Raw genomic sequence first — 23,201 nt, forward strand, 5'->3', positions numbered from 1 at the left:
GATGGGCCAGATCAAAGAATGAAGAGAGATGACACAAATGTAAAAAGATTCAGGCATGGTGTCAAGCTACTTAGAGCCACCGTATAGATACTGTACTATCAAGCAGTGTATACAGACTAAATGTGTTCTGACTTACACTAAACAGACTATATCATTCTATTGGTACTCATAAAACCATTGTGTTCTGTAAAAAAATATATACATAATAATGTTGTGATTTATTCTACCTATATGACAGGTCAATAGTTCTTACCAGGAACTGGGGTTTATCTAGGCTAAAGTTCTCCAGTAGCTTTGACACAGTCTGAAGGTCACTTCCCAGATCTACTTTAGAAGTCGGGACAAGAACCTCCTCCACACTCTTCAGGTCATGAACAGTCTGTAAAAAACACATTTAGAAAAAAAGGAATACAAATAAAACGGAATTAAAAAGAAACATCTGTTCTGACATTGTATTCAGAGGGGGGGGGGGGTCTTACTACTAATCTTACTGTAATTCATGATATTGCACTTGATGATACATTAAGAATAGATTGGTTTAGATTCAGGAATTTGTAATGATATACATTATCTACTTCTTTTTACTGTACCTTTTTCAATTGTTCTTTGTATTTCTTCCACTGTTTCTTGATGGACTTCACCTGATTGACGTGGAGCTGCCAGGAGGTCCAGAGGTCCGACAGGTCCATCTTCTTCTTGTTCAGCTCCTCCATGGTCTTTTCCACCACACTGATGGCTGCCCTCACATTCAGGTTCAGGTCCTCACTCACCTGACGGTGCCAGCATAAAGAATCCATTGCTATCAGGTATCGGGTCTTGTCTGTATCCTACAGCCCTCACATACGAAGCACCACTGGATGTCGGTCTCCCTCTTGTTTCAATTACAGTAATAAATGGTTCTAAGGTTTCTCTATATGCGTGCAGACAGTGGCCTGTTAAGTACAATTTATACCAAAGATAATTACACAGCAACTTCTACTAGATACGTATAATCAATATATCTGAAACTGGCAAATGTCAGGCTGCCCAAACTGTTGCATGAATAATAGCATTTGAAGAAACTGAGTCCTAACAATTTCTCTAACCATGTAATAATGTCTCACCATGTAATAATGTCTAACCATGTAATAATGTCTCACCATGTAATAATGTCTAACCATGTAATAATGTCTAACCATGTTAGATGAATTGATGTAGTTGTTTCCCAGGTCCTGCATGGCAAGGAAGCGTTCCAACATGGACTGCCACTTAGCATCAGCGATCTCCTTCGACGTGATGCCACTCTCCTTGTTCTCCTCCTCCTCTGGCTTCCAGTTATAGCTCTCATGTAGACTCTGCATCTGCTCCTCCATCTGAAACAGCATAGGAGTTACAACTCTATTCAGTACAATGTAACTGTTATTCTGTTATTCACATTTCAGTTCAAATACATACAGAACAAGGATGTTCAGTCAGTCAAGATACCACTGTGTCACCTACCACTGTGTCACCTACCACTGTGTCACCTACCACTGTGTCACCTACCACTGTGTCACCTACCACTGTGTCACCTACCACTGTGTCACCTACCACTGTAAAACCCTAACATACACATAACAAAAAACATAATTACATTTCAACAAAATATAATGTGAGACAAAATAACCTCCTCAGCAATTCGCAAGAAGCCCACGTATGGTCGGATATTGTCAATGCGGGATGTGATGTTTCTGGTGACTGTCTTCAGCTCCTCCTCTAACAGTGATGCTTTGTTGGAGAACTCAGTGGCTTCAGGACACTCCAGTGTTTTCAGTTCCGTTATCTGTTCTGCCATGGCCTCTGCCTCAATGCCTGTTTCCTGAGAACCAAATGACCAGGATTGAGAAGCTCTATAGTATCACACATATACAGTACCAGTCAAAAGTTTGGACACACCTGCTCATTCAATGGTTTTTGGTTATTTGTACTATTTTCTACATTGTAGAATAAAATAACACATATAGAATCATGTAGTTATGAAAAAAGTGTTAAACAAATCTAAATATATTTTATATTTGAGATTCTTCAAAGCAGCAACCCTTTTCCTTGCTGACTGCTTCACACACTCTTGGCATTCTCTCAACCAGCTTCACCTGGAATGCTTTTCCAACCATCTTGAAGGAGTTCCCACATATGCTGAGCACTTGCTGGCTGCTTTTCTTTCACTCTGCGGTCAAACTCATCCCAAACCATATCTATTGGGTTGAGGTCAGGTGATTGTGGAGGCCAGATCATCTGATGCAGAACTTCATCACTCTCCTTCTCGGTCAAATAGCCCTTACACAGCCTGGAGGTGTGTTGGGTCATTGTCCTGTTGAAAAACAGATAATAGTCCCACTAAGCGCAAACCAGACAGGATGGTGTATCGCTGCAGAATGCTGTGGTAGACATGATGGTTAAGTGTGCCTTGAATTCTAAATAAATCACTGACAGTGTCACCAGCAAAGCAACTCCACACCATCACACCTCCTTCTCCATGCTTCACGGTGGGAACCACACATGCAGAGATCTGTTCACCTACTCTGCGTCTCACAAAGATACGGTGGTTGGAACCAAAAATCTCAAATTTAGACTCATCAAACCAAAAAACAGATTTCCACTGGTCTAAAGTCCATTGCTCGTGTTTCATGGCCCAAGAAAGTCTCTTCTTCTTATTGGTGTCCTTTAGTAGTGGTTTCTTTGCAGCAATTCGACCATGAAGGCCTGATTCACACAGTCTCCTCTGAACAGTTGATGTTGAGATGTGTCTGTTACTTGAACTCTGAATCTTTTATTTGGCCTGCATTTTCTAAGGCTGGTAACTCTAATGAACTTGTCCTCTGCAGCAGAGGTAACTCTGGGACTTCCTTTCCTGTGGCGGTCCTCATGAGAGCCAGGTTCATCATAGCACTTGATGGTTTTTGCGACTGCACCTTGAGAAATTTTCAAAGGTCTTGAAATGTTCCTCATTGACTGACCTTCATGTCTCAAAGTAATGATGGACTGTCATTTCTCTTTGCTTATTTGAGCTGTTCTTGCCATAATATTGACTTATGGGCTATCTTCTGTATATCACCCCTACCTTGTCACAACACAGCTGATTGGCTCAAACTCATTAACTTGTTATGGCAGGGGGCAGTATTGAGTAGCTTGGATGAATAAGGTTCCCAGAGTAAACTGTCTGCTACTCAGGCCCAGTTGCTAATATGCATAATCTTAGTAGATTTGGATAAAAACTGTTTGAATTATGTCTGTGAGTATAACAGACCTCATATAGTAGGCAAAACCCTGAGAAAAAATCCAACCAGGAAGTGGGAAATCTGAGGTTTGTAGTTTTTCAACTCATTCCCGATCGAATGCACAGTGTCTATGGGGTCAAATTGCACTTCCTAAGGCTTCCACTAGATGTCAACAGTGTTTAGAACCTTGTTTGATGCTTCTACTGTCAAGTGGGGGTGAATGAGAGAGGATTGAGTCAGAGGTCTGGCAGAGAGCTACGAGCTGGCCACGCGCGTTCATGTGATAGTTAGCTTGAGTCCCATTGCAATTGTACAGACAAAGGAATTCTCTGGTTGGAACATTATTGAAGATTTATGTTAAAAACAACCGTAAAGATTGATTCTATACAGCGTTTGACATGTTTCTACGGACTGTAACGGAACTTTTGGACTTTGTCTGCTCCTAGTGATCGCGCGTCATGAATTTGGATTACTGGGATAAACGCTCGAACAAAAGGAGGTATTTGGACATAAATGATGGACATCATCGAACAAAACAAACATTTATTGTGGAACTGGGATTCCTGGGAGTGCATTCTGATGAGGATCATCAAAGGTAAGTGAATATTTATAATGCTATTTCTGACTTCTGTTGACTACACAACATGGCGGATATCTGTTTGGGTTGTTTATAGCATGGTATGCTTTTTCGGTAAAGCTTTTTTGAAATGTGACACAGCATTTCATTAAGGAGAAGTGTATCTATAATTCCGTGCATAATAGTTGTATCTTTAATCAATGTTTATTATGAGTATTTCTGTAAATTGATGTGGCTCTCTGCAAAATCACCGGATGTTTTAGAACTACTGAACGTAACGCGCCAATGTATACTGAGATTTCTTTTATATAAATATGAACTTTATCGAACAAAACATACATGTCTTGTGTAACATGAAGTCCTATGAGTGTCATCTGATGAAGATCAAAGGTTAGTGATTAATTTATCTCTATTTCTGCTTTTTGTGACTCCTCTCTTTGGCTGGAAAAATGGCTGTGTTTTTCTGTGACTTGGCTCTGACCTAACATAATCGTTTGGTTTGCTTTCATTGGAAAGCCCTTTTTTTAAATCGGACACTGTGGTGGGATTATCAAGAAGCATATATTTAAAATGGTGTAAAATACTTGTATGTTTGAGGAATGTTAATTATGGGATTTCTGTTGTTTTGAATTTGGCGCCCTGCACTTTCACTGGCTGTTGTCATATCGATCCCGTTAGCGGGATCTCAGCCCAAAGAGGTTTTAAGAAGGAAAGAAATTCCACGAATTAACTTTTAACAAGGCAAACCTGTTAATGTAAATGCATTCCAGGTGACTACCTCATGAAGCTGGTTGAGAGAATGCCAAGATTGTGCAAAGCTGTCATCAGCTGTCAGCAAAGGGTGGCTACTTTGAAGAATCTTTAATATAAAATATATTTCAATTTGTTTAACACTTTTTTGGTTACTACATTATTCCATATATGTTATTTCACAGCTTTGATGTCGTCACTATTATTCTACAATGTAGAAAATAGTAAAAAAATAACAAAAAACCCTTGAATGAGTAGGTGTGTCCAAAATTTGTAGTGGTACTGTACTTCAGTACAGAGTTCGGTCCATTTGAATTCATTCAATTCAGAAAGTTAACTGAAGTTCCAGAATTTAAATGGAATTGACCCCAACCTTGTTACAATATATGTAAATGAACAAAGGGGGCATACATTTGAATTAGGTTGAGTATATGCACAAGTGCTATCCCTGACTACCTGTGTTTGTGAGGAGAGTTCCAGGTGTTTGTTGAGCATGTCTTCAGACTGGGAGAGCAGGGAGCCTGGCTCAGTGTTGCTGGAGAGGAAACAGTTGCTGCTCTTTAGCCACACCGAGATCTGGGACAGAAAAACATGACTTTTACTTAACTTTATTAGTTCCAAAAAATTTTTTATTTTTTATTTATTTAACCTTTATTTAACCAGGTAGGCCAGTTGAGAACAAGTTCTCATTTACAACTGCGACCTGGCCAAGATAAAGCAAAGCAGTGCAACAAACAACAACACAGAGTTACACATGGAATAAACAAACGTACAGTCAATAACACAATAGAAGTTTATATACAGTGTGTACAAATGAAGTAAGATTAGGGTGGTAAGGCAATAAATAGGCCGTAGTGGTGACATAAATTACAATTTAGCAATTAAACACTGAAGTGATAGATGTGCAGAAGATGAATGTGCAATTAGAGATACTGTGGTGCAAAGGAGCATAAAAATAAATAACAATATGGGGATGAGGTAGTTTTACAGATGGGCTATTTACAGATGGGCTATGTATAGGTGCAATGATCTGTAAGCTGCTATGACAACTGATGCTTAAAATTAGTGAGGGAGATATGAGTCTCCAGCTTCAGTGATTTTTGTAGTTCGTTCCAGTCATTGGCAGAAGAGAACTGGAATGAAAGACCGACCAAAGTAGGAATTGGCTTTGGGGCTGACCAGTGAAATATACCTGGTGGATCGCGTGCTACGGGTGGGTGCTGCTATGGTGACCAGTGAGCTGAGATAAGGCGAGGCTTTACCTAGCAAAGACTTAGATGACCTGGAGCCAGCGGTTTTGGCAAATAAAATATGAAGCGAGGGCCAGCCAACGAGAGCATACAGGTCGCAGTGGTGGGTAAGTATATGGGAGTTTGGTAACAAAACGCATGGCACTGTGATAGACTGCATCCAACATCGCCGAAGTCAAGGATCGGTAGGATAGTCAGTTTTACGAGGGTATGTTTGGTAGCATGAGTGAAGGATGCTTTGTTGTGAAATAGGAAGCCGATTCTAGATTTAATTTTGGATTGGAGATGCTTATTGTGAGTCTGGAAGGAGAGTTTACAGTTTAACCAGACACCTAGGTATTTGTAGTTGTCCACATATTCTAAGTCAGAACCGTCCAAAGTAGTGATGCTAGACAGGCGGGCAGGTGCTGGCAGCGATCGGTTGAAGAGTATGCATTTGGTTTTACTTGCATTTAAGAGCAGTTGGAGGCCACGGAGTGTTGTATGGAGTGTTGTATGGCATTGAAGCTGGAGGTTAGTTTACACAGTGTCCAAAGAAGGTCTAGAAGTATACAAAATGGTGTCGTCTGCATAGGGGTGGATCAGAGAATCACCAGCAGCAAGAGCGACATCATTGATGTATACAGAGAAAAGAGTCAGCCCGAGAATTGAACCCTGTGGCACCCCCATAGAGACTGCCAGAGGTCCGGACAACAGGCCCTTTGACACGCCGAACTCTGTGTGAGAAGTAGTTGGTGAACCAGGCGAGGCAGTCATTTGAGAAACCAAGGCTGCCGATAAGAATGCTGTGATTGACAGAGTCAAAAGCCCTGGCCAAGTCGATGAATACGGCTGCACAGTATTGTCTTTTATCGATGGCGGTTATGATGTTGTTTAGGACCTTGAGCGTGGTTGGGGTACACCCATGACCGGCTCGGAAACCAGATTGCATAGCGGAGAAGGTACGGTGGGATTCAAAACAATTCAGTCAAATGCAGTCAACTGAAATAGATGGAAATGTACACACATATAAAAGCATTGGCAGTTGACTGTAGGCTGTCAACTAGCCTCACAATATGGCTGAAAATGACCAATCTGACTTTAGATCTTCTTAACTCAAAACTTTTGTGTACCTTTCCTATTGATGGTAAATTATATGCAATCGTCTAAGTTGCACATGCTTATTTCAACTCTGAATCAGGCCCAATGAGACTAGCAGTGGGATTACACATCAATAGGAATACGATAGAAAAGATAGCTAAAGTTTAACCCCAAATGGCACCCTATTCCCTGTATTGTGCACTACATTTGACCAGAGCCCTATGGGTCCTGGTCAAAGGTAGTGCACTATAGAGGGAATAGGCTGTGCCATTTGGGACACAACCTAAGACTTATGTGTACCTTGTCTATGAGGTCTTCACATGTGGACACCAGCTGCTGTCTCTTGGCTGCCAGTGCTCGGTGGGCGTGGCATTCCCGGCTCAGAGTATCAACCCGGTCTCTCACATATCCCAGCATCCTTTTCACCCCTTCCACTTGGGTGCTAGAAATACAGTAAGAGCCATGTATGCTGTCAAATGCTCCATGTAGTAATAATAATATCTGCAATCTTGATCGATCATCCGTTTATCAAAATAAAGGCCTATTTTGCATCACATACAGTTTAACAAGCATATTTAAAATCTTAGTTTTGCTACACCAGCAATAAGCAGGCTGTGGTGATACTTGACCACCGCAGGTTTTAAACTTGACTAGGGTGGCAGTAAAGTTTTGAGTCTGAGGACTGAGGATGTCCTAATATGGATGCCGTGCACTTTACCTCTGTGGGTCAACCTTCTGCAGTATGAGCTGTCCTCTCTGAAGAGGGTCGGTGGCTGACTCTTTAATGCTTCGCAGCAGCTCCTCGTGCTTTTTGGCCAACTTAGGCAACCGTAGTGTCTGGCTCTTCAACCCCTTTAGTTTACTCTCAACAGTTCCCAGGACCCCAAAAGCCTGACAAACAGAAATGAGAGGATAGGACATTGTACATAAAAGTAATCATGTAAACATGATAGTTAGTTTAACGGAAGTCCTGAGTAAATGTAATATTTCTCATTATAATAAAAATAACAATTTATGGTGCAGTAGATGGCACAAATGTGCCCTTAATGTCCACTTGAGGGCAGCATATTCAAATACAAGTCAAGTCACTAGTTCACTATGCTGTTTAAGGACCTCAAAGACTTAGTGCTTCAGTAATAATTACAGTCTTCACATATTTGTCAGGCACATGATTCGTACAGTAAATACCTTGTTGACACTGCTAAAGAACTCGTTGCTTTCCTGAATGTGATATCTACGGTTACATAGCTACCTCATTGGTACTGCTATAGAACTCGTTGCTTTCCTGAATGTGATATCTACGGTTACATAGCTACCTCATTGGTACTGCTATAGAACTCGTTGCTTTCCTGAATGTGATATCTACGGTTACATAGCTACCTCATTGGTACTGCTATAGAACTCGTTGCTTTCCTGAATGTGATATCTACGGTTACATAGCTACCTCATTGGTACTGCTATAGAAGGTGGCACATGATATGTATAGCAGGTTGTGTGAGAGCGTGACGCATTGGCAGTAGCTGGTCTGTTTTCCTTGTTTTAACGTTTTCCTGCAGTGGGTTAAATCAATAGTGTTTCTTGGTGTTCTTAAACAAATCTACTATGAAACAAAAGTATACACCTCACATTAAGACCAGGCAAAAGTTTGGACACACCTACTCATTCAAGATTTTCTTTGTTTTTACTATTTTCTACATTGTAGAATAATAGTGAAGATATCAAAACTATGAAATAAAACATGGAATCATGTAGTAACCAAAAATGTGTTAAACAAATCCAAATATATTTTATATTAAATATTCTTCAAAGTAGCCACCCTTTGCCATGATGACAGCTTTGCACGGTCTTGGCATTCTCTCAAACAGCTTCATGAGCTAGTCACCTGGAATTAATTTCAATTAACAGGTGTGCCTTGTTAAAAGTTAATTTGTGGAATTTCTTTCCTTCTTTAATGCATTTGAGCCAATCAGCTGTGTTGTGACAAGGTAGGAGTGATATACAGAAGATAGCCCTATTTGGTAAAAGACCAAGTCCATATTATGGCAAGAACTGCTCAAATAAGCAAAGAGAAACAACAGTCCATTATTACTTTAAAACATGAAGGTCAGTCAAGGAGGAACATTTTAAGAAATGTGAAAGTTTCTTCAAGTGCAGTCGCAAAAACCATCAAGCGCCATGCTGAAACTGCCTCATGAGGACGGTCACAGGAAAGGAAGACCCAGAATTACCTCTGCTGCAGAGGATAAGTACATTAGAGTTACCAGCCTCAGACATTCTCAGCTCAAATAAATGCTTCAGAGTTCAAGTAACAGACACGTCTCAACATCAACTGTTCAGAGGAGACTGTGTGAATCAGGCCTTCATGGTCGAATTGCTGCAAAGAAACTACTAAAGGACACCAATAAGAAGAAACGACTTGCTTGGGCCATGAAACACGAGCAATGGACATTAGACCAGTAGAAATCTGTCCTTTGGGCTGATGAGTCTAAATTTGAGATTTTTGGTTCCAACCGCCGTGTCTTTGTGAGATGCAGAGTAGGTAAGCGTATGATCTCCTCATGTGTGGTTCACACTGTGAAGCATGGAGGAGGAGGTGTGATGGTGTGCGGGTGCTTTGCTGGTGACACTCTCAGTGATTTATTTAAAATTCAAGGCATCCTTAACCATCATGGCTACAATATCATTCTACAGCGATACACCTTCCCATCTGGTTTGAGCTTGGTGGGACTATAATTTGTTTTTCAACAGGACAATGACCCAAAACACACCTCCACGATGTGTAAGGGCTATTTGATCAAGGAGAGTGATGGAGTGCTGCATCAGATGGCCAGGCCTCCACAATCACCTGACCTCAACCCAATGGAGATGATTTAGGATGAGTTGGACCGCAGAGTGAAGGAAAAGCAGCCAACAAGTGCTCAGTATATGTGGAAAAGCATTCCAGGTGAAGCTGGTTGAGAGAATGCCAAGGGAAGGGTGTTACCACATGATTCCATATGTGTTATTTCATAGTTTTGATGTCTTCACTATTTTTCTACAATGTAGAATAATCTTCTTTTTTTTTACAATGTAGAATACAAACTTTTGACTGGTACTGTACATGGTTATGGGCTTAAGAAGACACCTGTACTTTGAAATGTATTACATTTTTAGTTTGCATCCCAATATTCCACTTTATGTACATCACAGATATCCTACCGATCCTCGACTTCGGTGATGTCATCTACAAAATAGCTTCCAACACTCTACTCAGCAAACTGGATGCAGTTTATCACAGTGCCATCCGTTTTGTTACTAAAGCACCTTATACCACCCATATGTAGCCCTCGCTACATATTCGTCGCCAGACCCACTGGCTCCAGGTCATCTACAAGTCCATGCTAGGTAAAGCTCCGCCTTATCTCAGTTCACTGTTCACGATGGCAACACCCACCCGTAGCACGCGCTCCAGCAGGTGTATCTCACTGATCATCCCTAAAGCCAACACCTCATTTGGCCGCCTTTCGTTCCAGTTCTCTGCTGCCTGTGACTGGAACGAATTACAGAAATCGCTGAAGTTGGAGACTTTTATCTCCCCTACCAACTTCAAACATTGCTATCTGAGCAGCTAACCGATCGCTGCAGATGTACATAGTCTATCGGTAAATAGCCCACCCAATTTTACCTACCTCTTCCCCATACTGTTTATATTTATTTACTTTTCTGCTCTTTTGCACACCAATATCTCTACCTGTACATGTCCATCTGATCATTTATCACTCCAGTGTTAATCTTCTAAATTGTAATTATTCGCCTACCTCCTCATGCCTTTTGCACACAATGTATATAGACTCTCTTTTTCTTCTTTTTTTCCTACTGTGTTATTGACTTGTTAATTGTTTACTCCATGTGTAACTCTGTGTTGTTGTCTGTTCACACTGCTATGCTTTATCTTGGCCAGTTCACAGTTGCAAATGAGAACTTGTTCTCAACTAGCCTACCTGGTTAAATAAAGGTGTTCTCAACTAGCCTACCTGGTTAAATAAAGGTGTTCTCAACTAGCCTACCTGGTTAAATAAAGGTGTTCTCAACTAGCCTACCTGGTTAAATAAAGGTGTTCTCAACTAGCCTACCTGGTTAAATAAAGGTGTTCTCAACTAGCCTACCTGGTTAAATAAAGGTGTTCTCAACTAGCCTACCTGGTTAAATAAAGGTGTTCTCAACTAGCCTACCTGGTTAAATAAAGGTGTTCTCAACTAGCCTACCTGGTTAAATAAAGGTGTTCTCAACTGGCCTACCTGGTTAAATAAAGGTGTTCTCAACTAGCCTACCTGGTTAAATAAAGGTGTTCTCAACTAGCCTACCTGGTTAAATAAAGGTGTTCTCAACTAGCCTACCTGGTTAAATAAAGGTGTTCTCAACTAGCCTACCTGGTTAAATAAAGGTGTTCTCAACTAGCCTACCTGGTTAAATAAAGGTGTTCTCAACTAGCCTACCTGGTTAAATAAAGGTGTTCTCAACTAGCCTACCTGGTTAAATAAAGGTGTTCTCAACTGGCCTACCTGGTTAAATAAAGGTGTTCTCAACTAGCCTACCTGGTTAAATAAAGGTGTTCTCAACTAGCCTACCTGGTTAAATAAAGGTGTTCTCAACTAGCCTACCTGGTTAAATAAAGGTGTTCTCAACTAGCCTACCTGGTTAAATAAAGGTGTTCTCAACTAGCCTACCTGGTTAAATAAAGGTGTTCTCAACTAGCCTACCTGGTTAAATAAAGGTGAAATAAAAATAAATGTAAAAAAAAGTGTCCTCACATAATTTTTTGGGTAATTTTTTTTGTTAAAGCTACAGTACCTTATTGGCACAGTTTATGTGGCACATTATACTGTATGTACAGTTACTATCTTGTTGGCACTAACAAAGAATGCATTGCTCTCCTGAAGGTCATATGTACAGTTTCAGTAGCTACCTTGTTGGTACGGAAGGCATGTATTTCCTGAAGGTTACATGTACACTAGAATAGATATAGAACCGTTCTCTCTCTATGTTCACTACTTAGTAACTACTATCTTGACCCTGCTTATTTGTTGCCACAAGACAGAAGTTACTGTACCTTGTTGACACTGTTAAAGAAGGTGTTGCTTTCCTGTAGGTGATATGTATAGCTACACCAGCTACCTTCTACTACTACTGTGCCACACTCTCCTAAAGGGGTTATGTCAAATCAAATCAAAGTTTATTTGTCATGTGCGCCGAATACAACAGGTGTAAACCTTAGAGTGAAATGCTTATTTACAGGCTCTTAACCAATGGTGCGGGGAAAAAATGTGTGTGTGTGTGTGTGTGTGTGTGTGTGTGTGTAGGTAAGTAAAGAAATAAAACAGTAAAAAGACATTTGAAAAAAGAGTAGCAAGGCTTTATACAGACACTTGTTAGTCAGGCTTATTGACGTAGTATGTACATGTAGATATGGTTAAAGTGACTATGCATATATGATGAACAGAGAGTAGCAGAAGCGTAAAAAGAGGGGTTGGCGGGTGGTGGGACACAATGCAGATAGACCTTTAGCCAATGTGCGGGAGCACTGGTTGGTCGGGCAAATTTAGGTAGTATGTACATGAATGTATAGTTAAAGTGACTATGCATATAAGATAAACAGAGAGTAGCAGCAGCGTAAAAGAGGGGGTGGCACACAATGCAAATAGTCTGGGTAACCATTGGTTACCTGTTCAGGAGTCTTATGGCTTGGGGGTAAAAACTGTTGAGAAGCCTTTTGGTCCTAGACTTGGCACTCCGGTACTGCTTGCCATGCGATAGTAGAGAGAACAGTCTATGACAGGGGTGGCTGGGGTCTTTCACAATTTTTAGAGCCTTCCTCTGACACCGCCTGGTGTAGAGGTCCTGGATTGCAGGCAACTTTGCCCCAGTGATGTACTGGGCTGTACGCACTACCCTCTGAAGTGCCTTGCGGTCAGAGGCTGAGCAATTGCCGTACCAGGCAGTGCTGCAACCGGTCAGGATGCTCTCTATGTTGTAAAAACTTTTGAGGATCTCAGGACCCAAGCCAAATCTTTTTTGTTTCCTGAGGGGGAATAGGCTTTGTCATGCCCTCTTCACGACTGTCTTGGTGTGTTTGGACCAATCTAGTTTGTTGTTGATGTGGACACCAAGCAATTTGAAGTTCTCAACCTGCTCCACTACAGCCCCGTCGATGAGAATGGGGACGTGCTCTGTGCTCCTTTTCCTGTGGTCCACAATCATCTCCTTGGTTACGTTGAGGGATAGGTTGTTATTCTGGCACCACCCGGCCAGGTCTCTGACCTCCTACCTATAGGCTGTCTCGTCGTTGTCGGTTATCAGGCCTACCACTGTTGTGTCGTCAGTAAACTTAATGATGGTGTTGGAGTTGTGCCTGGCCATGCAGTCGTGGGTGAACAGGGAGTACAGGAGGGGACTGAGCACGCACCCCTGGGGAGCTCCAGTGTTGAGGATCAGCGTGGCAGATGTGTTACTACCTACCCTCACCACCTGGGGGCGGCCTGTCAGGAAGTCCAGGATCCAGTTGCAGAGGGAGGTGTTTAGAACACATAGGTGTTCCTTTTGTCCAGGTGGGAAAGGGCAGTGTGGAGTGCAATAGAGATTGCATCATCTGTGGATCTGTTTGGGCGGTATGCAAATTGGAGTGGGTCTAGGGTTTCTGGCATAATGGTGTTGATGTGAGCCATTACCAGCCTTTCAAAGCACTTCATGGCTACAGACGTGAGTGCTACGGGTCTGTAGTCATTTAGGCAGGTTGCCTTTGTGTTCTTTGGCACAGGGACTATGGTGGTCTGGCCCCGCAGCCTTGTGTATGTTGACCTGTTTAAAGGTCTTACTCACGTCGGCTACGGAGAGCGTGATCACACAGTCGTCCGGAACAGCTGATGCTCTCATGCATGCCTCAGTGTACATACGCATTGGTGTATTTGAATCATGTCTGAGCCCATACATTAAAAGCGCAATCAGCAGTTGAAACAATATCAAAGTGTACTCCCCACTACCGTTTCAGTAAAAAGCTGAGGGATGAGGCTATGGATGCAAGGACTGTCCAGATTGTGGTTTTAACCGTGTTCTGGGCTAAATATGGTTTGTTTTACATTTACTTTGTTTACAAACATTGAAGTATAACAAGCGTATATGTTGAGTTCTGATGGGGTACGACAGTTGAATTGAACTAATGAGGCATTTATAAGTTATATTCTTTAAGAATCAATGGGTACATAACATTAATTTATAAGTTCAAAAAATTGCCCCTTTAAAGGCTTTTAACTTTCAAACCCACGCAAGTGCCTGGCCTTTTCATTTTAGGTTATAATTTTTCCTTTTCATTCTCAGTTACCGTACCTTGTTGGCGCTGCTAAAGAACGCATTGCTCTCCTGTAAGTGTGCGAGGCGGCCCATCATCAGGTTCAAGAAGTGCTCGTGCAGGGCTCTGAGAGCCAGACTCCTCTCAGAGACATGTCCCGTCTCAGCCCGGCCCTCTGCTTCCCCCGCTAGCAGCTCTGAGGCCTTGGCCAGCAACTTCTCCACCAACTCACTCCAGTCCTGCAGGACAGTATGCAGGCACATGCAAACACACACACACAGACACACACACAACATGCATTATTATAAGAGCACAGTATGATTGATATCAGAAGAACTAACATACTTTTTGAGAAGGTCCAGTCACACAAATTCCCTAGGTGGCAAAACGCTGTATAGTCATTTAACGGCATAGTAACAAACCCTCACCTCTCAACCCATGCAACCCCAAACTGTTCCAACTGTTTACACCCCTCGAGATCAAATACATTGCAGTTTTAAAGCACATTTCCTGCAATTCTACACATTGTGCCATGGAGCGATAGGAACATTTAGCCGTTTTAAAGGACATATTTTGCAATTCTACACATTTTCCATGTCTATTGTGTGATACAATGAATCAAATGAAAATAACAGTCAAACCCTAAGCAAATTTGTTCCCCATAATATATTCATATTTAAAGTATCATACCTTGGCTTTCTCTTCAAACTTCTTGTATTCCTGAAGGAGCTCTTCATTTTCAGTGAGAGTTGAGCCCAAATGATCTCTTTCAAAGTACAAGTCAGCATTGCTCTTGAACCAGTGGGTTACCTGAAAAGAATACAATGTATTATCACTACAATCAGTTATTCATGAACTTATACTTGGGTAAAGGTGCAATAGATCAGGTAACATGTTACTACAAATGAAGAGTTATATGCTTCATGACTGCTCTCCCTGACACTAAGCAGTGGATGCATGTTTACAGACGCTCTTAGCCAGAGCTACTGCCAATAGTGAGTGCATACAGGGATTGAAACCACAACCCTGGCGGTGCATGCTCCCGAGTGGCACAGCGTTCCAAGGCACAGCATCTCTGGCTAAAGGCGCCACTACAGACCCTGGTTTGAATCCAGGCTGTATTACAACCGGCCTTGATTGGGAGTCCCATAGGGCTGAGCACAGTTGAACCAGTGTCATCCGTGTTAGAGTTTGGCCAGGGTAGGCCATCATTGTAAATAAGAATTTGTTCTTAACTGACTTTCCTAGTTAAATAAAGGTTAAGTAAATAAAATAAAATAAAATGCTCTACCAACTGAATCACACGTGATAGAGTAGCAAGCCTTTATGAAGCACAGCCAGAGACATCTGCGCTTTCATCATCTTAACACGACCCCTTATGGCTCAACTTGACTGATGGTATCATATTTTCCTAGGTAAGTATTCTCAGTTCAATATCAGATACACTTTCTAATACCATACTTATTATCCAAAGGTCATGCCACAGAACATTTATGTCTACTTGCATATAAGGTAGGTAAAGGTTTTAAGTAAAAAGTCGATTTCTAACATGGATTGATCTTGAATATTGACATTTCGTGACTCACTTCCTGTTCCTGCCGATCCCATTGGTAGATGCTGAGGATGACTTCCAGGTCAAGGAGCTGCTGCTTCATGTGCTGATCCACCTGTCTCCTCCTATCCTGCAGTATCTCCATAAGACTCTCCACCCGGCCACAGCTGCTGTGAGCCCCCTGCAAAGCCTCGCTCCTCTGTAGAGCCTCCTCTGTCTGGAACTCTCTCAGGAAGTCTAGAAGATCACGGCTCTTATTCAGAACCAGCATGGACTTCTCCAGGAGACCTGGGGGGGAGGGAGAGAAAGAGAGAGGAGAGAGAGAGAGAGAGAGAGAGAGAGAGAGAGGGAAGAATGGTTTATTTACTATTACTTGAAAGCATTTCATAGTACCAATAGCTGCAAAGAGCTGAATTACTTCATACTGTAACATTTACAATTTTCTCATTAGAAAGACACTCTTGTTTATAACCAGCAGTGACTTCTCCAGTAGACCCGAGGGACAGATATGGGTCAGAATAGGAAAATATGATTTCATTTGCACATACAACATCTTTGAGCAGACGCTGGACATGTGTAACAATATGTATACTCCTCCACGTATTTATTTGGATAGTGAAGCTAAAAAGTTTAATTTGTCTCTATACTCCAGCATTTTGGATTTGAGATCAAATATTTTATATGAGTACAGAATGTCACCTTTTATTTTAGGGTATTTTCATACATTTGATTTTTTATTTATTTCATCTTTGTTTAACCAGGTAGGCTAGTTGAGAACAAGTTCTCATTTACAACTGTGACCTGGCCAAGATAAAGCAAAGCAGTGCGACACAAACAACAACACAGAGTTACACATGGAATAAACAAGCGTACAGTCAATATCACAATAGAAAAGAATAATGTCTATATACAGTGTGTGCAAATGGTATGAGGAGGTAAGGCAATAAATAGGCCATAGTAGCGGAGTAATTACAATTTAGCAAATTAACACTGGAGTGACAGATGTGCTGATGATGTGCAAGTAGAAATACTGGTGTGCAAAAGAGCAGAAAAGTAAATAAAAACAATATGGGGATGAGGTAGGTAGATTGGTTGGGTTATTTACAGATGGGCTGCAGCAATCGGTTAGCTGCTCAGATAGATGATGTTTATACATATCTGTTTTACCGTTTAGAAATTAATGCACTTTATGTATCCACCAATTTGAAAGTGTCATAAGTATTTGGACTAATTCATTCAATTTAGTCAAAATGTTTGGATTTGGTCCCATATTCCTAGGACACAATGACTACATCATGCTTGTGACTACAAACTTGTTGGATGCATTTGCAGCTTGTTTTGGTTGCGTTTCAGATTATGTTGTGTGCAATAGAAATGAATGGTAGTTAATGTATTGTGTCATTTTGGAGTCACTTTTATTGTAAATAAGAATAAAATATGTTTCTAAACACCTGAATGAATCTTGAATAATGATGAGTGAGAAATGTACAGATGCACAAAGATCATGCCCACAAAACATGCTAACCTCTCACCATTACCAATAAAAGGGGAGTTTATACTTTTTGGTGGGCATAATGTTTATGCCTCTGTATCTTTCTCACTAATTATTCACGATTCATTCAGGATTACCTGTAATCATGGTAGCATCCACACTAATGTAGAAGTTTCTGAAACATATTTTATTCTATTCTTATTTACAATAAAAGTGACTTCAAAATGACACAATACATTATTTACCATTCATTTCTATTGGGCACAATATAATAAGAAACACAACCAAAACAAACTGCAAATGCATCCAACAAGTTTGTCAAGGCACAAGCTTGATGTAGTCATTGTGTGCTAAGAATATGGGACCAAATACAAAACTCTTTACCAAATGTAATGAATTTGTCCAAATACTAAGGACACCTTCAAATGGGGTGGATTAGATACATAAAGTGCTTTCATTTCTCAACGGTAAAACAGATATGTATGAAAATACCCTCAAATAAAAGGAGACATTCTGTACTGCCGCCTCATATAAAATATGTTATCTAAAATCCAAAATGCTGGAGTATAAAGCTAAATTAAAAGTTTGATCCAGCTTTGGGTCGCGTAAATACATCTGTTATAGATCAATTTGTAAAGTAAATAACACACCTCACACTAAAGTGTAATCTCTCATCAAATACTATCATGAGAAAGAGTGCCTGTTGTTTCTATGACCGCTACGATGGCATGACATAATGACATAATGACCCCTGTGGTCCTTAGCAGCCTCAACCAGCTCATGTGATCGACGACAACTAGCTTTTAGTTTACTGACATGTCTCAGTCCTAGCCCTGTGCTGTTGATATGACATGAACGCCACTCATTCTCACATCTAGCATATATCTATCTCTCCATTAGCTCTCAGTGCCTTGGAGACTGAAAGGCAGGGTAAAATCCATCACATTTCAGGAACTTTAAGAGGAGAATGATTCTCTCAAGGGAGGGCAGAGGTGACTGAATGACTGTCAGGACCAGATTGAGGTTGTGTATCAAGTATCAGACATCTGGAGCAGTGATCAGGATGTCATTACTCAAAGGGAATAAACACATCATTTCTCTAAGGGGGGCATTACTGTAGGTGTATCAGCATATACTCACCTCTCTTCATAACACTGTGTTTCAGGAGCAGTTCTTTCAGACACTCAGCATCTGCCAGCTCCTGTTCTCTGCTCTGGAACTCTTCTCCCTCATCTATTCTGATAGCAAACTGCAAGAGGTGGAGGAAGATATAGTAAATCTGTCTGTATAGTTAGACAACAGTCATTTATACTAGCATGGGTTCTGTCTTCACACATTTATTCATGGAGATCTCGAAAGGCTTAATTTACTCACAGTAGATTTGATAGAGAAGTAAACAAAGGAAACAAGAAGCACTGTTTGGTCAGGGATGAAACATGTAAAGGGCAGACAGTACAAAACGTTTCAGTCACATCTACAGAACCACCTGATTCCTGTATCTGTCACACAACCACTCATCATGTTTCATAATCATCACAATAATGTGTATGCTTTGTGTGGCAGCATTTAGGGTGGCCATCATTTAGTGCCTGGGTAAGTTACAGTGGTTGTACAGTATCACACAACTCAATCCTCTTGGTTGGAGCCACTGTCATTGGACTAATAACAATGAAACTGCCCCATTGTGCCATATTTACAGGGCTCCGTGATACAGTGTCTATGACCTGTGTATTTATATTGCAGTAAAAACAGGATTACATTACAGCTCCTCATCATTTACACTGCTATTTAGGAAAATATTTTTCAATAACGTAATGCTAACAAAACTGATAAAACAATGTGCTATTTTCTTTTATGTTTTTTTTTAAGCAAACTGGAGAGGAGGAAACAGATGTACTAACTCTAGAACAGCAGTAATAACAAGAACACAACACTGGATGCTGTGTTGATATCATGAAATGTTACATTTCCTCCAACAAACAACATAAAAAAATTAACTTTCCATTTCAGAACCACAGAACTGGTTGAAAGGTCACTTTGTTACATGCTTATTAGTGCAGTGAAAACACCTGAGGCATACATGTACATTAACTCAAAATCAGCTCTGATCTGTTAGGGTTACGGTCTATGTCAGCTCTATGTGTGTTCTATGTAGCTATAATGTACCTTTAATGGCTCTGTTTCTGTTTGCCTGGCTCCTAACTGAAGTGCCCTGTCAAAGAACTCTGAGGCCAGGTGTAGCAGAAACCAGCACTTCTCTAGAAGTGAGATCTGGGTATATGTATGGTCTATGTAGCTCTATGCATTCTCTATGTAGCTTTAACATCTCCTTTCTGTTAGCCCTCCTACCTCCAGGGCCCTGTCGAAGAACTCTGAGGCCAGGTGTAACAGCGACCTGCGCTTCTCTAGCATTAAGATCAGGGTCCTCCAGGCATCGCTCAGCGAGTTAGCCATGGCCTCGTACACCTCCCCTTCATTCTCCTTCTTCTCCTCTGCCATCCTGTCTGCCTCTTGCAGCAGAGCCCACACGCCTGCCTCATGTTTCTGGCAAGAGAGAAAGGATCATACAAAAAAAGACAGAAGACAATAAGATATACGTGGTTCATTGAAGTATCTTCTCTGCATTAATAAAAAAAAAAACATAAAATTACCATTTTTATACTTGTATTTAAATCAACATTGTTAATGGAGCGATTCTGTAATGCACTAGGCGTGGTGGGTGCGGAGTCAGGCGCAGGAGGCAGGAGGTACAGTGCTTTATTACGCCCAGGACAAATAGTACTTGCCAAGATACTGGGCGCACATACACAAATGCCCAAAACCAGGACCTAACCAGTCTGGAGGGAAAACCCAAAAACAACACGCACTACCACACAATAACAAATAAGCCCGCACAAAGAGCAGGCGGGCCTAACGGCTTAAATAGCCCAACTAAAACCCAAACAAGAAACAGGTGTTACTAATCAGACAAAAACAACAGAAAAGGGAAAAGGAATCAGTGGCAGCTAGTAGGCCGGTGACGACGACCGCCGAGCGCCACCCAAACAGGAAGAGGAGCCACCTTCGGTTGGAGTCCTGATAGATTAATTTACACTTTGTTCAATTGCACTATTGTAAACTACACATTTGAAATTATATTTGTAGAAGTTCAAAGCCTTGCTGAATTAAAAGCAGTGGATGAACCAACAACATATTCCATCCCAAATGTAAATCTGTTTTGGATTGTTTTGTGGTAAAACCTCTTTAATTAGAGGGGTTGTTCATAGGTCTAAATCTGTAGTAACTCTGATGTCTTACTGAAGATGACTGGAGATATTCTGCCTCCACAATGGAACACATAGGTGATAATTAAACTAATTCCTTACCTTCTATTTTGGAATCCTTATGGTCAAGGACATTGAGTCATGCAACTGTACATTCAAATCAATATAACATTTTCACTTGTGCATAATCCCAATAAGGAGCTGAGTCTCCTTCTTATTACTGAACGAAGTCTCTCTGTGGCATTGGGACAATATGAGGGCTAAAATCATACATCTGATTGTGAATTAATAGTATTCCCATGTGAACAACTAGTCCCTCTTTTTGTGAGAGCTGGCACCGAATAGCAGTTATTTGTTGCAAATGCATATCTAAGGGCAGCAACAGCAAAATATGTCAGGAACCATCTGACCATAAGATTTAAATGTATAAGATCAATTGTTCACATGCTTATGCCAATATTGTCATACTTGTATAAAATAAGATTGAACATGCTCAGCCCTCAGGCATAACTCAAACACCTGACAGTAGGTGGAAAAAGTGAATGAGTGCTTGGCACAAGGAAAGAATGGCCTGGATCAAAATAACCATTGTGCAGGAGTCTATAACAAGGCCAGGGGAAAAAGCTTTGACTGGAAATAATATAAATCAACATTGAGAGGGCTGCTGTGAACATGTAAACTTCCACCCAGGCTGGGGAAATGAAAGTGACTGAAATAGTTCTCTGAGGTATCTCTGAGAGAAGAAAAGCTGTCTGTTGTCTCAATGAGCTATATTCAAACAAGGCCGGGACTGAAGAAGCTTTAATCACAGCCTAAATGTCACCACAAGTGACATATACATTTGGAAGTTTACATACACCTTAGCCAAATGCATTTAAACTCAGTTTTTCACAATTCCTGATAGTAAATCCTAGTAAAAATTCCTCGTCTTGGGTCAGTTAGGATCACCACTTTATTTTAAGAATGTAAAATGTCAGAATATTAGTTGAAAGAATGAAATATTTCAGCTTTTATTTCTTTCATCACATTCCCAGTGGGTTAGAAGTTACACTCAATTAGTATTTGGTAGCATTGCCTTTAAATTGTTTAACTTGGATCATACGTTTTGGGTAGCCTTCCACAAGCTTCCCAAAATAAATTGGGTGACTTTTGGCACATTCCTGCTGACAGAGCTGGTGTAACTGAGTCAGGTTTGAAGGCCTCCTTGCTCGCATACACGTTTTCAGTTCTGACCACAAATTTTCTATAGGATTGAGGTCAGGGCTTTGTGATGGCCACTCCAATACCTTGACTTTGTTGTCCTTAAGCCATTTTGCCACAACTTTGGAAGTATGCTTGGAGTCATTGTTCATTTGGAAGACCCATTTGCAACCAAGCTTTAACTTCCTGACTTATTTCTTGAGTTATTGCTTCAAATTTTTCCTGCTTCATGATGCCATCTATTTTGTGAAGTGCACCAGTCCCTCCTGCAGCCAAGCACCCCCACAACATGATGCTGCCACCCCCGTGCTTCACAGTTGGGATGGTGTTCCTCGGCTTGCAAGCCAAACAGTTTCATCAGACCAGAGGACATATCTCCAAAAAGTACGATCTTTGTCCCCATGTGCAGTTGCAAACTGTAGTCTGGCTTTTCATATGGCGGTTTTGGAGCAGTGACTTCTTCCTTGCAGAGCGGCCTTTCAGGTTATGTCGATATAGGACTTGTTTTACTGTGGATATGGATAGTTTTGTACCTGTTTCCTCCAGCATCTTCACAAGGTCCTTTGCTCTTTGTTCTGTGATTGATTTGCAGTTTTCGCACCAAAGTACGTTCATCTCCAGGAGACAGAACACGTCTCCTTCCTGAGCGGTATGACGGCTGTGTGGTCCCATGGTGTTTATACTTGCGAACTATTGTTTGTACAGATGAATGTGGTACCTTCAGGCATTTGGAAATTACTCCCAAGAATGAACCAGACTTGTGGAGGTCTACAATTTGTTTTCTGAGGTCTTGGCTGATTTCTTTTGATTTTCCCATGATGTCAAGCAAAGAGGCATTGAGTTTGAAGGTAGGCCTTGAAATACATCCACAGGTACACCCCCAATTGACTCAAATGATGTCAAGTAGCCTATCAGAAGCTTCTAAAGCCATGACATAATTTTCTGGAATTGTCCAAGCTGTTTAAAGGCACAGTCAACTTGGTGTATGTAAACTTCTGACCCACTGGAATTGATACAGTGAATTATAAGTGAAATAATCTGTCTGTAAACAATTGTTGGAAAAATGACTTCTGTCATGCACAAAGTAGATGTCCTAACTGACTTGCCAAATGTATAGTTTGTTAACAATAAATTTGTGGAGTGGTTGAAAAACAAGTTTTAACGACTCCAACCTAAGTGTATGTAAACTTCTGACTTCAACTGTAACTACACTCAACAAAAATATAAACGCAACATGTAAAGTCCCATGTTTCATGAGCTGAAATAAAAGATCCCAGAAATGTTCCATACGCACAAAAAGCTTCTTTCTCTCAAAGCTTATTCCTCTACTTGTGCTCAAATTTGTCTACATGCCTGTTAGTGATAATTTCTCCTTTGCCAAGATAATGCATCCACCTGACAGGTGTGGCATATCAAGAAGCTGATCAAACAGCATGATCATTACACAGGTGTCCCTTGTGCTGGGGACAATGAAAGGCCA

At 41.0% G+C, this 23,201-nt stretch overlaps 1 protein-coding gene across 2 annotated transcripts in view; it reads right to left on the reverse strand.

Moving 5' to 3' along the window:
- Nucleotides 1-23,201, reverse strand: part of LOC109868360 (coiled-coil domain-containing protein 141) — a 45,495-nt gene that overhangs the window by 13,860 nt on the left and 8,434 nt on the right. For both annotated transcript variants that reach the window (XM_020457858.2, XM_031797744.1), the window contains 12 exons: nt 19,608-19,802; nt 18,399-18,507; nt 15,801-16,054; nt 14,905-15,024; nt 14,253-14,453; nt 7,612-7,784; nt 7,194-7,335; nt 5,020-5,139; nt 1,646-1,837; nt 1,176-1,352; nt 591-770; nt 254-379 (listed from right to left, as the gene is read on the reverse strand). In XM_020457858.2, the coding sequence (XP_020313447.1) occupies nt 254-379; nt 591-770; nt 1,176-1,352; nt 1,646-1,837; nt 5,020-5,139; nt 7,194-7,335; nt 7,612-7,784; nt 14,253-14,453; nt 14,905-15,024; nt 15,801-16,054; nt 18,399-18,507; nt 19,608-19,802 (1,989 nt within the window). The remainder of the gene's footprint in view (nt 1-253; nt 380-590; nt 771-1,175; nt 1,353-1,645; nt 1,838-5,019; nt 5,140-7,193; nt 7,336-7,611; nt 7,785-14,252; nt 14,454-14,904; nt 15,025-15,800; nt 16,055-18,398; nt 18,508-19,607; nt 19,803-23,201) is intronic.

The sequence above is a fragment of the Oncorhynchus kisutch genome, linkage group LG2 (assembly GCF_002021735.2).
Source record: "Oncorhynchus kisutch isolate 150728-3 linkage group LG2, Okis_V2, whole genome shotgun sequence".
NCBI classification, from domain to species: Eukaryota; Metazoa; Chordata; class Actinopteri; order Salmoniformes; family Salmonidae; genus Oncorhynchus; species Oncorhynchus kisutch.